The 12,883-nt window shown below is 46.9% G+C and overlaps 1 protein-coding gene across 1 annotated transcript in view; it reads right to left on the minus strand.

Annotated features, from left to right (window-relative positions):
* igdcc3 (immunoglobulin superfamily, DCC subclass, member 3) overlaps positions 1-12,883 on the minus strand; it is a 129,565-nt gene that overhangs the window by 18,734 nt on the left and 97,948 nt on the right. Inside the window, exon 6 of the mRNA XM_070447380.1 lies at positions 1,847-2,094. Within this exon, the coding sequence (XP_070303481.1) occupies positions 1,847-2,094 (248 nt within the window). The remainder of the gene's footprint in view (positions 1-1,846; positions 2,095-12,883) is intronic.

A 12,883-nucleotide genomic window follows, 5' to 3' on the forward strand; every position in this document is an offset into this window, starting at 1 on the left:
TGACAGCAGGAGGGAGGAGGGAGGAGAGAGCAAGTAGAAGACAGCGGAGAGAGCAGTAGATAGACAGCAGAGAGAGGAGGAGGAGAAGCAGTAGATAGACAGCAGGAGAGAGAGGAGGAGGAGAGCAGTAGAAGACAGCGGAGAGAGCAGTAGATAGACAGCAGGAGAGAGGAGGGAGAGAGAGCAGTAGATAGACAGAAGACAGAGGAGGAAGGAGGAGAGCAGTAGACAGACAGCAGGAGAGAGGAGGAGAGAGGAGGAGAGAGAGCAGTAGATAGACAGTAAGAGAGAGGAGAAGGAGAGAGCAGTAGAAGACAGAAGAAGAGAGGAGGAGGAGAGAGCAGTAGACAGACAGCAGGAGAGAGGAGGAGAGAGAGCAGTAGAACAGACAGCAGGAGAGAGCAGTAGATAGACAGCAGGAGAGAGAGGAGGAAGAGGCATAGAAGACAGCAGAGAGGGCAGGGAGGGAGAGAGCAGTAGATAGACAGCAGGAGAGAGCAGTAGATAGACAGCAGGAGAGAGGAGGAGGAGAGAGCAGTAGATAGACAGCAGGAGAGAGAGGAGGAGAGAGCAGTGAGACGTACGTAACAGGACACCTGTTTCTCAAGCCACCGCAGGTTGGATGGTCGCTCAGCCATCCCCATCCTTCATGTAGAGGAGCCGTAAAAGTGGCTTTTAATTGATAATTGAATGAGACTAAATTTTATGTTGCCATGTTAATGTTTATTTGCTGGGGGGTGAGTCTGGTGGGGTGGCAATCTCCAGTGTGTGTGTGTGTGTGTGTGTGTGTGTGTGTGTGTGTGTGTGTGTGTGGTTGTGGTTGTGGGGTGTGTGTGTGTGTGTGTGTGTGTGTGTGTGTGTGTGTGTTGTGTGTGGTTGTGTGTGTGTGTGTGTGTGTGTGTGTGTGTGTGTGTGTGTGTGTGTGTGTGTTGGTGTGTGTGTGGTGCGCGCACATCTATGTGTGTGTGTGGTTGCGTGCTAACATGTGTATCTCTATGGTGTGTGTCAGCAGCGAAGGAGTACGTCACCCAGGCACAGCTGCTGCTCTCTCTTCTGTAGTACTATCAGATGTATAATTAAAGGCCCAGGGCTAGCCTATAGGAACTGCTTCTACTGCTCTCTCCTTCCTCCTCTCTCCTGCTGTCTGTCTACTGCTCTCTCCTCCCTCCTCTCTCCTGCTGTCTGTCTACTGCTCTCTCCTTCCTCCTCTCTCCTGCTGTCTATCTACTGCTCTCTCCTCCCTCCTGCTGTCTCCTGTTTTCTCATTCTCTACCTCTTACTCTTTTTTCCCCCTCTCCCTTCCCATCCTCTCTTCGGTTCTCTCCATCTCTTTTTAGCTCCCTCCTTCCCTTCTGCTTTTTCCTGCTCTCTCCTCATCTCCCCTACTCTCTCCCCTCCTATTCCTGCTCTCAGTTCAGTGAGGGCCCAGGGGAAGAGGAGCTAGAGGAGGGGTGACTCTGGAAGAGAAGCTGTAGTCAGCCCTGGGGGAGCCAGCCTCCCCTCCCCAGCACAGCCACCTGGTGCCCCATACAGTCTACACCCACCCACCGCTCCATAACACACAGAACACTCTACCTACTGTACATACCACACTCCCTATTGTTCTGTATCATCTCTACCACACGCTAAGGGCAGACATCCCAATAACCTCAGTAAAACAACATACGTCTCATAGAGAGCTAATGCATGTAAGCAAAATACCTTTCTTTCAGGTGATAGCTAGATGGTAGAGAATGTACTACAATGACTGAGTAACATCCAGTCTCCCCATAGTGAACCAGTTCATCTGAGGCAGAGCAGTATTGTGTGTTTTATTGGTGTGTTAGAGATGGTGTTAGCCACTAACCTGTGGTCCTGCGGATGTGGAGCACGTAGCCGATGATCTCCTGAGTGTTCTGGGCAGACTCCTTCCAGGACACCTGGATGGCGTTGGGTGAYAGGGCCTCGGCCCGCACCAGACTGGGCATCCCTGGCAGGCCGTCTGCCCACAGCACGGTGAGACGGGCACTGGCCTGGGTGGAGCCGGCACTGTTCTCAGCGATGCACTGGTAGATGGCTTCGTCCTCCTGACTGATGCCATAGATGGTCAGCGTGCTTGAGGAAGAAGAGGAGGGAGGAAGAGGAGGAAGAAAGAAGGAGGGGTAAAGGAGGAGGGAGGAAAGGAGACATAGGAAAGACGTGAGTCTCTGGTTTGCAGCGAGAAGGATTAGGATATTATTGGGTAGTGGAGAGAAAGCAAACAGGAAGCTCTCAGAGATGAWTATTGATTTYGAAGATGACTGTATTGTGCGTGCGGTGGCATTTTCTGAGGAAAACAAAGCCGGCAGAAYCTGACAAGGGCTTTGTTTAAAACTCTCACAGCAGGCAGTCAAGTAAACAATAGAATAGTGTATGAAATCCTTCTGTGTAGCATCTGAATCAAAGTCTTATTTCCAGTACACCAGTAGTAGGGCATTTCTACTAGCCGGTTTCCTCCTCTTTTATGTCTCAATCCTAAGCAGATACACTGTTACTACAGAATGAGACTGCTGGGAGTGGATTAGTCGTTGCTGGAGGATGGGATGGAGATGGGGGGTGGTGGCGCACACCTATCTCCCCTGTTTTCAATTTCTCTCTCTCCACCCTTCTTCCCCTCTGCCTCCCTTCCAATCCCTCCTTCCTCCCTCTATCTGCCGTTGCTGGAGGATGACTTGATGGTGTGTTTGTGTGTGTGTGTAGTATGGGGTGATGTGTGTGGGGGGTGGAGGGCATAGGGGGGGTATTATTAGAGCTGAATACATAATCATCCGCTCTTCTCCTCTTAATCCTGAGGGGATGAGAAAATAAAAGATTTAACACACAGGAGCATAATATGGAAATGAACCCCTCCAGCATATTGCATTTCTTTGGGATAGACGCCGACAGCTAGTGTGAGAAGTGTGTTTTTGAAAAGCTTCAAGGTGGGAGTGTAAGATCAATCACTGTTTGCAAATGAACGCCTTATATTCTATCCATCTCTCACGTCCTGCCTGCTGATTAGGTCTGCTATTCTACAGAAGGGCCTCAAACACAAACTTCAATCTATCTCCTCTCTCCGTACCATTGTGTGTCTGACTCCAGTTGACTTCGATATGTCTGCAGCTGTTTAAACGGGCTGGAGGTGTCCACACAGACAGATGGGCCACATCCGTCTTCACTACCTTTCCAGGGCACCTCCAGCCCGTTTAAATGTGGGAGAAACAGGGGCCAGTTTGTTCATGCTGTAGGTGTGTGGTCTCTGAATGAGAAACCTGTGGGTGTTCTTTAGGGTTTACCGATTCAATGAACAAAGTCGTTGACGTGGAAAGACTGAAGGAATTCAAGGACACAACATGAGCATAAGGACAAGATCATAGTGTACATTTAGGGTTGCTGGTTTGTAATCTCCGAGCCGACTAGATGAAAATGACTTAAATGTAAATGCCTATACTGTACCCCTCACAATAAAGCCCCACAGTGGAGGTGTCATAATACCCATAAAACCTAGCGGTCAAACAAGGAAATGGTTCCAATTGTTTTTCCCTTAGGGGATTTTAGAAACACTTAAAATAAGGGCTGTGCTTCGTGTAGGCTTACCCTGGTGTGACGTTTTGATAACCATGTAAATCTCTCTCGGACAAGGTGACTTTTATCAATATATTCGGCTCTATTTTACTCTCAGATTTGAAAATGCGAATTAGCATCAAAGTAGACATCATGCAAGACTACAAATCCCTGCAAGCTCCTGCACGTCATCTCTTAATCCATAGATTCTTACCTTTGCCTCGATTCGGCAGTCTTGTCCAGATCATCATGGCATTTGTAGTTCTTTATGATATCCACATTAGCAGCTAATTCGCATTTCATTTGTTGGGGGTAAATACAGGCAAATATATTGATAAAGGTCCCCTTGTCCGAGAGAGATTTACACGGTTATCAAAACGTCATGTCAGGGCAAGCTTACACGAAACACAGCCCTTATTTTAGGTGTTTCTAAAATCCCTTCTGGGAAACATTTATGGTGGAAAAACAATTGGAACCATTTCCCTGTTTGACTGCTAGGTTTTATGGGTATTATGACTCATGTTGTGGTACACTATGAGAAACCATGAGGAGAGAATGTAGTCCGGTTGAATTACAGAGGTAAAGGACAGTGACTTTATATACCTGACGTTTCACAAGTGAAGGGGTGGAGGGGACTGGTGTTGGTCTTACAGTTCAATGGACATTATACTGTATGAAGTATGATGAGGAGTGGATCATTCGATTACCTTTTAAAAATGTATGTTATATGAACGAGTGGCTTTAGTGGTTCACTGGTTTCAGTGTAGAAAGAGATTGAGAGAGAGGCTTGGGTTGTGAGGAGGGCCATTATTCCAGAGAGGATAGGTTGGCCCAGTGTCTGCCAGGTGGAATCAATCTCACCAGGCCTGTCTAGTTATTTATTAGGACGGAAAAGGCTTTCTGTTTCACTCTCCTGATGGGTTATGGCTAGAAAGAATGCATATTTTATTTATTTTATTTAGCATTTTAGCTCACCCTAACCCTAACCCTTTGCCCCACCTTAACCTGATTCTCCTAACCTGCTACATACATGTTCCTAACCTGCCGCATAAGTTGTCTGAGAAAAGCTGTATCCTTATTAGTTAAAACCCTCCTGAGGCACACCTTCCTTCTCCTTCTCCAGGCCAATCTCACCTTTGACCTCTCAGGTGGCAGCAGTCGAGCGCCCTCAGTCGTTACATTTCTGACAGCCTTTCAAGTGAGGGATGGATGGAGTGTTCTCAGCCAGGCAAACTGACCAGACGCCACAGACACACACCAAAGAGGCCCCAAGGGAGGAACTACTGAACGTCAGCCTGGCCTGAACAGATCAGAGCAGGAAGGGGATTCTGGGAAATTTCACAAAGCACTGCATATTTCAGACAGTCCGGCAGCAGCCCCCTGGCCCTGTAGTTCCCCAACACTGTTCTCTCTCCCAGTTTACATACACACACACCAGGGTTTCCATTAGGAAAAGGTGGTGCTGGAAATTTGACCGGCAACATTTAAATTTACCGGACATTAGAGAAACTACGTCCCAAGGATCCTGGTTAACACGGACCCAATTGAATCTCGACTTACATTCGAGCAATGGGGGAAAAGTAGTTGGTTGTATTCGCTAAAGGTTTTATTAAAAGTATGAATTTCAGCACCCCGTGAAGGACCGCAATTGTAAAGGACAAACACAAGTACAGCTAAGCGTTTTCAGAATATAATGTTTACATACTGTTTTACACTCTTCATAGGTATATACTGTATTCTAATCAAGGCTCATATAACTACTGCTGTACACACCTTTTCTATTCATATACTGCCCATAATGTCTATAAACACCATCACACTGTACATATACAGTTGAAGTCGGAAGTTTACATATACCTTAGCCAAATACATTTAAACTCAGTTTTTCACAATTCCTGACATTTAATCCCATAAAAAATTCCCTGTTTTAGGTCAGTTAGGATCACCACTTTATTTTAAGAATATGAAATGTCAGAATAATAGTAGAGAGAATGATTTATTTCAGCTTTTATTTCTTTCATCACATTCCCAGTGGGTCAGAAGTTTACATACACTCAATTAGTATTTGGTAGTATTGCCTTTAAATTGTTTAACTTGGTTCAAACGTTTCGGGTAGCCTTCCACAAGCTTCCCACAATAAGGGGTGAATTTTGGCCCATTCCTCCTGACAGAGCTGGTGTAACTGAGTCAGGCATGTAAGCCTCCTTGCTCGCACATGCTTTTTCAGTTCTGCCCACAAATTTTCTATAGGATTGAGGTCAGTGCTTTGTGATGGCCACTTCAATAACTTGACTTTGTTGTCCTTAGGCCATTTTGCCACAACTTTGGAAGTATGCTTGCATTGTCCATTTGGAAGACCCATTTGCGACCAAGCTTTAACTTTCTGACTGATGTCTTGAGATGTTGCTTCAATATATCCACCTAATTTTCCTTCTCATGATGCCATCTATTTTGTGAAGTACACCAGTCCCTCCTGCAGCAAAGCACCCCCACAACATGATGCTGCCACCYCCGTGCTTCACGGTTGGGATGGTGTTCTTCAACTTGCAAGCTTCCCCCTTTTTCCTCCACAACATAATGATGGTCATTATGGCCATTTTTGTTTCATCAGACCAGAGGACATTTCTCCAGAAAGTACGATCTTTGTCCCCATGTGCAGTTGCAAACTGTAGTCTGTCTTTTTTTATGGCGGTTTAGGAGCAGTGGCTTCTTCCTTGCTGAGCGGCCTTTCAGGTTTTGTCGATACAGGACTTGTTTCACTGTGGATATAGATGTTGTCTGTTGTTCTGGGATTGATTTGCACTTTTCGCACCAAAGTACATTTATCTCTAGGAGACAGAACGCGTCTCCTTCCTGAGCGGTATGATGGCTGCGTGGTCCCATGGTGTTTATACTTGCGTACTATTGTTTGTACAGATGAACGTGGTACCTTCAGGCGTTTGGAAATTGCTCCCAACGATGAACCAGACTACAATCAGGTCTACAATTTTTTTCTGAGGTCTTGGCTGGTTTCTTTTGATTTTCCCATGATGTCAAGCAAAGAGCCACTGAGTTTGAAGGTAGGCCTTGAAATACATGCAAGGTTACACCTCCAATTGACTTAATTATGTCAATTAGCCTTTAGAAGCTTTTAAAGCCATGACATAATTTCAAGCTGTTTAAAGACACAGTCAACTTAGTGCATGTAAACTTGGACCCACTGGAATTGTGATTACAGTGAATTATAAGTGAAAATAGTCTGTCTGTAAACAATTGTGGAAAAATTACTTGTGCATGCACAAAGTAGATGTCTAACCGACTTGCCAAAACTATAGTTTGTTAACGATAAATTTGTGGAGTGGTTGAAAAACGAGTTTTAATGACTCCAACCTAAGTGTATGTAAACTTCTGACTTCAACTGTATATTAGATCCAGCTCCGACAGTGCTCGTTCTAATATTAATTTATTTATTATATCTTCCTTTTAATTTTTAGGATTTGCATGTGTTTGTTTGTATTGTTAGTTACTACTGCACTGTTGAAGTTAGGAACATAAGCATTTCGCTACACCCGCTGTAGCATTGCAAATAAAATGTAATTACATGTTATTATTATTACCTTCCTTTTAATTTTAGGATTTGCATGTGTTGTTTTGATTGTAGTACTACTGACTGTTGAAGTAGGACAAAAGCATTCGCTACACCGCTGTAGCATCTGCAAAATAAATAATTACATTTTATTTGAATTTACATTGTTTTACTAGAATCGAATGATGGTGGCCAATGTTTTTGCTAGACAAATCCCAACAACCAGTTATCAAAACGCAACTCCGACCTCGATGCAAGAGAAAGAGTTAACACTCAGTGAGCGACATTCCTGCCCTCTTCCCAGAGACTTTTGCTTTTGAGGTTGATGTGTCTGACCAGACTTATATGGACTCCTGTGCTGTACCTCTCAGCCACTCCGACTAGCAAACCACTGGGCTGCCAGGCAGACTGAGGAACCGGATGCGCTGCTCTCTAGTTGTGTCAATCATCTGGCAGATCACACAGAGAGTCTTTGACTGGAGACAGAAACAAACTATAGCTACTGCAGTATAGGAACAAATAGCTCATACAGGAGCAAACCAACGCATAGAGGCTTTGAAGTGCAAGAGAGAGAGAGAGACTGAGAAAAAGAGAGAAAAGGAGAGAAAGAGCATGCCAGAAAGACGAGAGAGAGAAACCATTCTGATAAGGGGGGTGGGGGGGGGGGGAAGAGAGAGAGAGAGCATCTTGAAACAGAAAGATAGAGCGTGAGTCAGTGTTTGGGCAAAGTTGTGTGTAAGTTGCGAAGAAAGATCTTGTGGTTGGGCATCTGCCTGGCCTTGCTGTCATGACAGACCGGCAGGTTGACAGCATCATTTACTCATCAGTTCAAGGCCACTTCATCGATTGATGATTCCCCCAGGCTGGGGTGAAGGGGCTGGAGCTGGATGGGCTCACTGGGCTGGGAGCAGAGCTGTTGGGGCTCACCTGGGCTGGGGTATGGGGCTGGGGCCTAGGGACTTGTGTGGGCCAACTGGGCTGGGGCAGGGTGGGCTCTCTGGGCATGGGGCTACGGAACTGTGTGGGCTTTCACTGCGGTGGGGCTGGGGAGCTGTGTGGCTCATGGCTGGGGCTAGGGAGGCTGTTGGGTCTCACTGGGCTTGGGGCTTAGGGAGCTGTGTGGTCCATGGGCTGGGGATAGGGAGCTGTGTGGGTTACTGGAACGGGCGCTAGGGAGCTGGTGTGGCTCTACTGGCTGGGCTAGGGTGGGCTCACTGGGCTGGGGGCTAGGGTGGACTCACTGGGCTGGGGCTAGGGTGGGCTCACTGGCTGAGGCTAAGGAGTCTGTGTGGCTCACTGGACCAGTGGGCGTGGCGTGGCGTGGGAGGGTTCTGGGCGTGTGTTTGCATGTTGTTCATTGAAACCGAAGGCGTGAAAGGCAAGGGTGGCCATTCCGTTCTCACCACTCTAAACTCAGAGAGAGGATTAGAGGGAAAAAGGGAAGGAAAGGAGGGAACAGGGGAGAGTTAGGGGCTTTGAAGAGGGATAGACGATGAGCTGTCTCTGGTCACGAAGGCCCACGGAAATGTACTATTGCAAGCGGTTAAGAGGTCAAGGCCAAGCCAAGGTCCCAGCTCGCTGGAATATACAAAGACAGGGCTTCCACAGAAGAACAACAGGAAAAAAGGAAAACATATTTCACTTTTAATAGGTTCAGAATACACAACAAAACCAATATGGCCAGCCAGTGGAGATTCTGAGAGGAGTAGGACACATCTCTTCCAATGAACTTACTCACACAAATAAATCATAGAAGTCTTCATCCATAAAACATAGGAGAAGTATTAGTCAGTTTAGAGTCATTCTCACCTGTCAAAACTATTCACACAATCATGCCATTTCTACAAATCTAATTAGGCTGACCATTACTACAGGAACTATGTTACTTGCAATGTAAATTAGTCTGGGTAGCCATTTCGGGATTTTAGACGTTCAGGAGTTTATGGCTTGGGGAAAAGCTGTTTAGAAGCCTCTTGGACCTAGACTTGGCGCTCCGGTACCGCTTGCTGTGCGGTAGCAGAGAGAACAGTCTATGACTAAGGTAGCCGGAGTCTTAATTTTTTTTCCTGGTATAGAGGACCTGGATGGCAGGACGCTTGACCCGGTGATGTACTGGGCTGTACGCACTAACCTCTGTAGTGCCTTGCGGTCAGAGGCCGAGGAGTTGCCATACCAGGCAGTGATGCAACCCGTCAGGATGCTCTCGATGGTGCATATTATCGAGAGCATACTGGTTCAGATTATCCTGACTATGTCATGGGCGGGCCAGGCTGGTTTAGATATTCCTGTTAACAGTCCTTTCATACTGTAAGTGTCGTACTCCCCTGAAAACAGCCAGGATAGCACATTCTGAGGCCATGATTCTAATGGAGGTCAGCCAGGCATTTTCATTACTGGGGTAATGGTGTTTCGTGTTTATGGAACAGCCCGTGACCACCCCTCAGTGCCCTGCGTGAGAAGAACATCAACTCTCTGCCCTTCTAAGTCAACCAACCAACATCCAGCACACACACACACACACACCTGTCTCTTATACACATCTAGATGTGTATAAGAGACAGGATTGCAGGGTTAGAGGTCAAGGCCAATGCCCAGGTCCCAGCTCGCTGGAATAACAAGACAGGGCTTCCACAGAAGAAAAACAGGAAAAAAAGGAAAACATATTTCCTTTTAATAGGTTCAGATACACAACAACAACAAATGCAGCCCAGTGGAATATTCCTAGAGGGAGTAGGACACATCTCTTCACTGAAACTTACTCACACAAATAAATCATAGAAGTCTTCATTCCCCATAAAAACATAGGAGAAGATTAGTCAGTTTAGAGTCAATTCTCACCTGTCAAAACTATTCCACAAATCATGCCATTTCTACAACATATACTAGGCTGACATTCTACCCAGGAACTATGTTACTTGCAATGTAAATAGTCTGGGTAGCCATTCGATTAGACGTTCAGGAGTTTTATGGCTTGGGGGTAGAAGCTGTTTAGAAGCCTCTTGGACCTAGACTTGGCTGGTTGTGTTGTGGTGTTGGTGGTGTGTGTGTGTGTGTGTGTGTGTGTGTGTGTGTGTGTGTGTGTGTGTGTGGTGTGTGTGTGTGTGTGTGTGTGTGTGTGTGTGTGTGTGTGTGTGTGTGTGTGTGTGTGTGCTGGATGTTGGTTGGTTGACTTAGAAGGGCAGAGAGTTGATGTTCTTCTCACGCAGGGCACTGAGGGGTGGTCACGGGCTGTTCCATAAACACGAAACACCATTACCCCAGTAATGAAAATGCCTGGCTGACCTCCATTAGAATCATGGCCTCAGAATGTGCTATCCTGGCTGTTTTCAGGGGAGTACGACACTTACAGTATGAAAGGACTGTTAACAGGAATATCTAAACCAGCCTGGCCCGCCCATGACATAGTCAGGATAATCTGAACCAGTATGCTCTCGATAATATGCACCATCGAGAGCATATCTGACGGGTTGCATCACTGCCTTGTATGGCAACTCCTCGGCCTCTGACGCGCAGGCACTACAGAGGTTAGTGCGTACAGCCCAGTACATCACCGGGTCATACTGCCGCCATCCAGGTTCTCTATACCAGGAAAAAAAATTAAGACTCCGGCTTCCTTAGTCATAGACTGTTTCTCTCTGCTACCGCACAGCAAGCGTACCGGACGCCAAGTCTAAGTCAAAGGCTTCTAAACAGCTTCTACCCCAAGCCTAAAACTCCTGAACGTCTAAAGCACCCACTTGAACAGCAAGTAACATGTTCCTGGGTAGAATGTCAGCCTAGTATATGTTGTAGAAATGCATATGTTGGAATAGTTTTGACAGGTGAGAATTGACTCTAAACTGACTAATCTTCTCCTATGTTTTTGGGGAATGAAGACTTCTATGATTTATTTGTGTGAGTAAGTTTCAGTGAAGAGAGTGTCCTACTCCCTCTAGGAATATTCCACTGGGCTGCATTTGTTGTTTGTTGTGTATCTGAACCTATTAAAAGGAAATATGTTTTCCTTTTTTTCCTGTTTTTTCTTCTGTGAAGCCCTGTCTTGTTATTCCAGCGAGCTGGACCTGGGCATTGGCCTTGACCTCTAACCCTGCAATCAGTCATTTCCGTGGGCCTTCTGTAGCCAGAGACAGCTCATGCTACTCCCTCTTCAAAGCGCCCTACTCTCCCCCTGTTCCCTCCTTTCTTCCCTTTTTCCTCTAATCCCTCTCTCTAGTTTAGAGTGGTGAGAACTGGAATGGCCACCCCTTGCCTTTCACGGGCCTTCGTTCAGTGACAACATTGCAAACACACGGCCCCAGAACCCTCCCACGCCCCCAGCCCACTGAGGTCCAGTGAGCCCACACAGATCCTTAGCCTCAGCCAGTGAGCCCACCCTAGCCCCAGCCCAGTGAGTCCACCCTAGCCCCAGCCCAGTGAGCCCACCCTAGCCCCAGCCCAGTGAGCCCACACAGCTCCCTAGCCCCGTTCCAGTAAGCCCACACAGCTCCCTATCCCCAGCCCAGTGAGACCAACAGCTCCCTAGCCCAGCCAGTGAGACCCACAGCTCCCTAGCCCCAGCCCAGTGAGCCCACACAGCTCCCAGCCCCAGCCCAGTGAGCCACCACAGTTCCGGAGCCCCAGCCCAGAGAGCCCACCCTAGCCCCAGCCCAGTGAGCCCACAGCTCCCTAGCCCCAGCCCCATCCCCAGCCCAGTGAGCCCACACAGCCTCCCTAGCCCCAGCCCAGTGAGCCCATCCCAGCTCCAGCCCCCTCACCCACAGCCTGGGGGAATCCATCAATCGATGAAGTGGCCTTGAACTGATGAGTAAATGATGCTGTCAACCTGCCGTCTGTCATGACAGCAAGGCCAGGCAGATGCCCAACCACAGATCTTTTCTTCGCAACTTACACACACACTTTGCCCAAAACACTGACTCACGCTCTATCTTTCTGTTTCTAAGATGCTCTCTCTCTCTCTCTCCCCCCCCCCCCCCCACCCCCTTATCAGGAATGGTTTTCTCTCTCTCTCTTTCTGGCATGCTCTTTCTCTCCTTTTCTCTCTTTTCTCAGTCTCTCTCTCTCTCTTGCACTTCAAAGCCTCTATGCGTTGGTTGTGCTCCTGTATGGATGCTATTGTTCCTATGACTGCAGTAGCTATAGTTTGTTTCTGTCTCCAGTCAAAAGACTCTCTGTGTGATCTGCCAGATGATTGACACAAACCTAGAGAGCAGCAGCATCCGGTTCCTCAGTCTGCCTGGCAGCCCAGTGGTTGCTAGTCGGAGCTGCTGAAGAGGGTACAGCACAGGAGTCACTTATAAGTCTGGTCAGACACATCCAACCTCAAAGCAAAAGGTCTCTGGGAAGAGGGGCAGGAATGTCGCTCACTGAGTGCTTAACTCTGTTCTCTTGCATCGAGTCGGAGTTGCGTTTTGATAAACTGGTTGTGTGGATTTTCTTAGCAACAACATTGGCCACCATCATTCGATCTAGTAAAAAATGTAAATTCAAATAAATATTACATTTTATTTTGGCAGATGCTACAGCGGGTGTAGCAATGCCTTATGTTCCTAACTTCAACAGTGCAGTAGTAACTAACAATACAAAACAACACATGCAAATCCTAAAATTAAAGGAAGGAATTAATAAATAATAAATACCATGTAAATTACATTTTATTTTGCAGATGCTACAGCGGGTGTAGCGAAATGCTTTGTCCTAACTTCAACAGTGCAGTAGTAACTAACAATACAAAACAACACATGCAAATCCTAAAAATTA

The sequence above is a fragment of the Salvelinus sp. IW2-2015 genome, linkage group LG15 (assembly GCF_002910315.2).
Source record: "Salvelinus sp. IW2-2015 linkage group LG15, ASM291031v2, whole genome shotgun sequence".
Classification (NCBI taxonomy): domain Eukaryota; kingdom Metazoa; phylum Chordata; class Actinopteri; order Salmoniformes; family Salmonidae; genus Salvelinus; species Salvelinus sp. IW2-2015.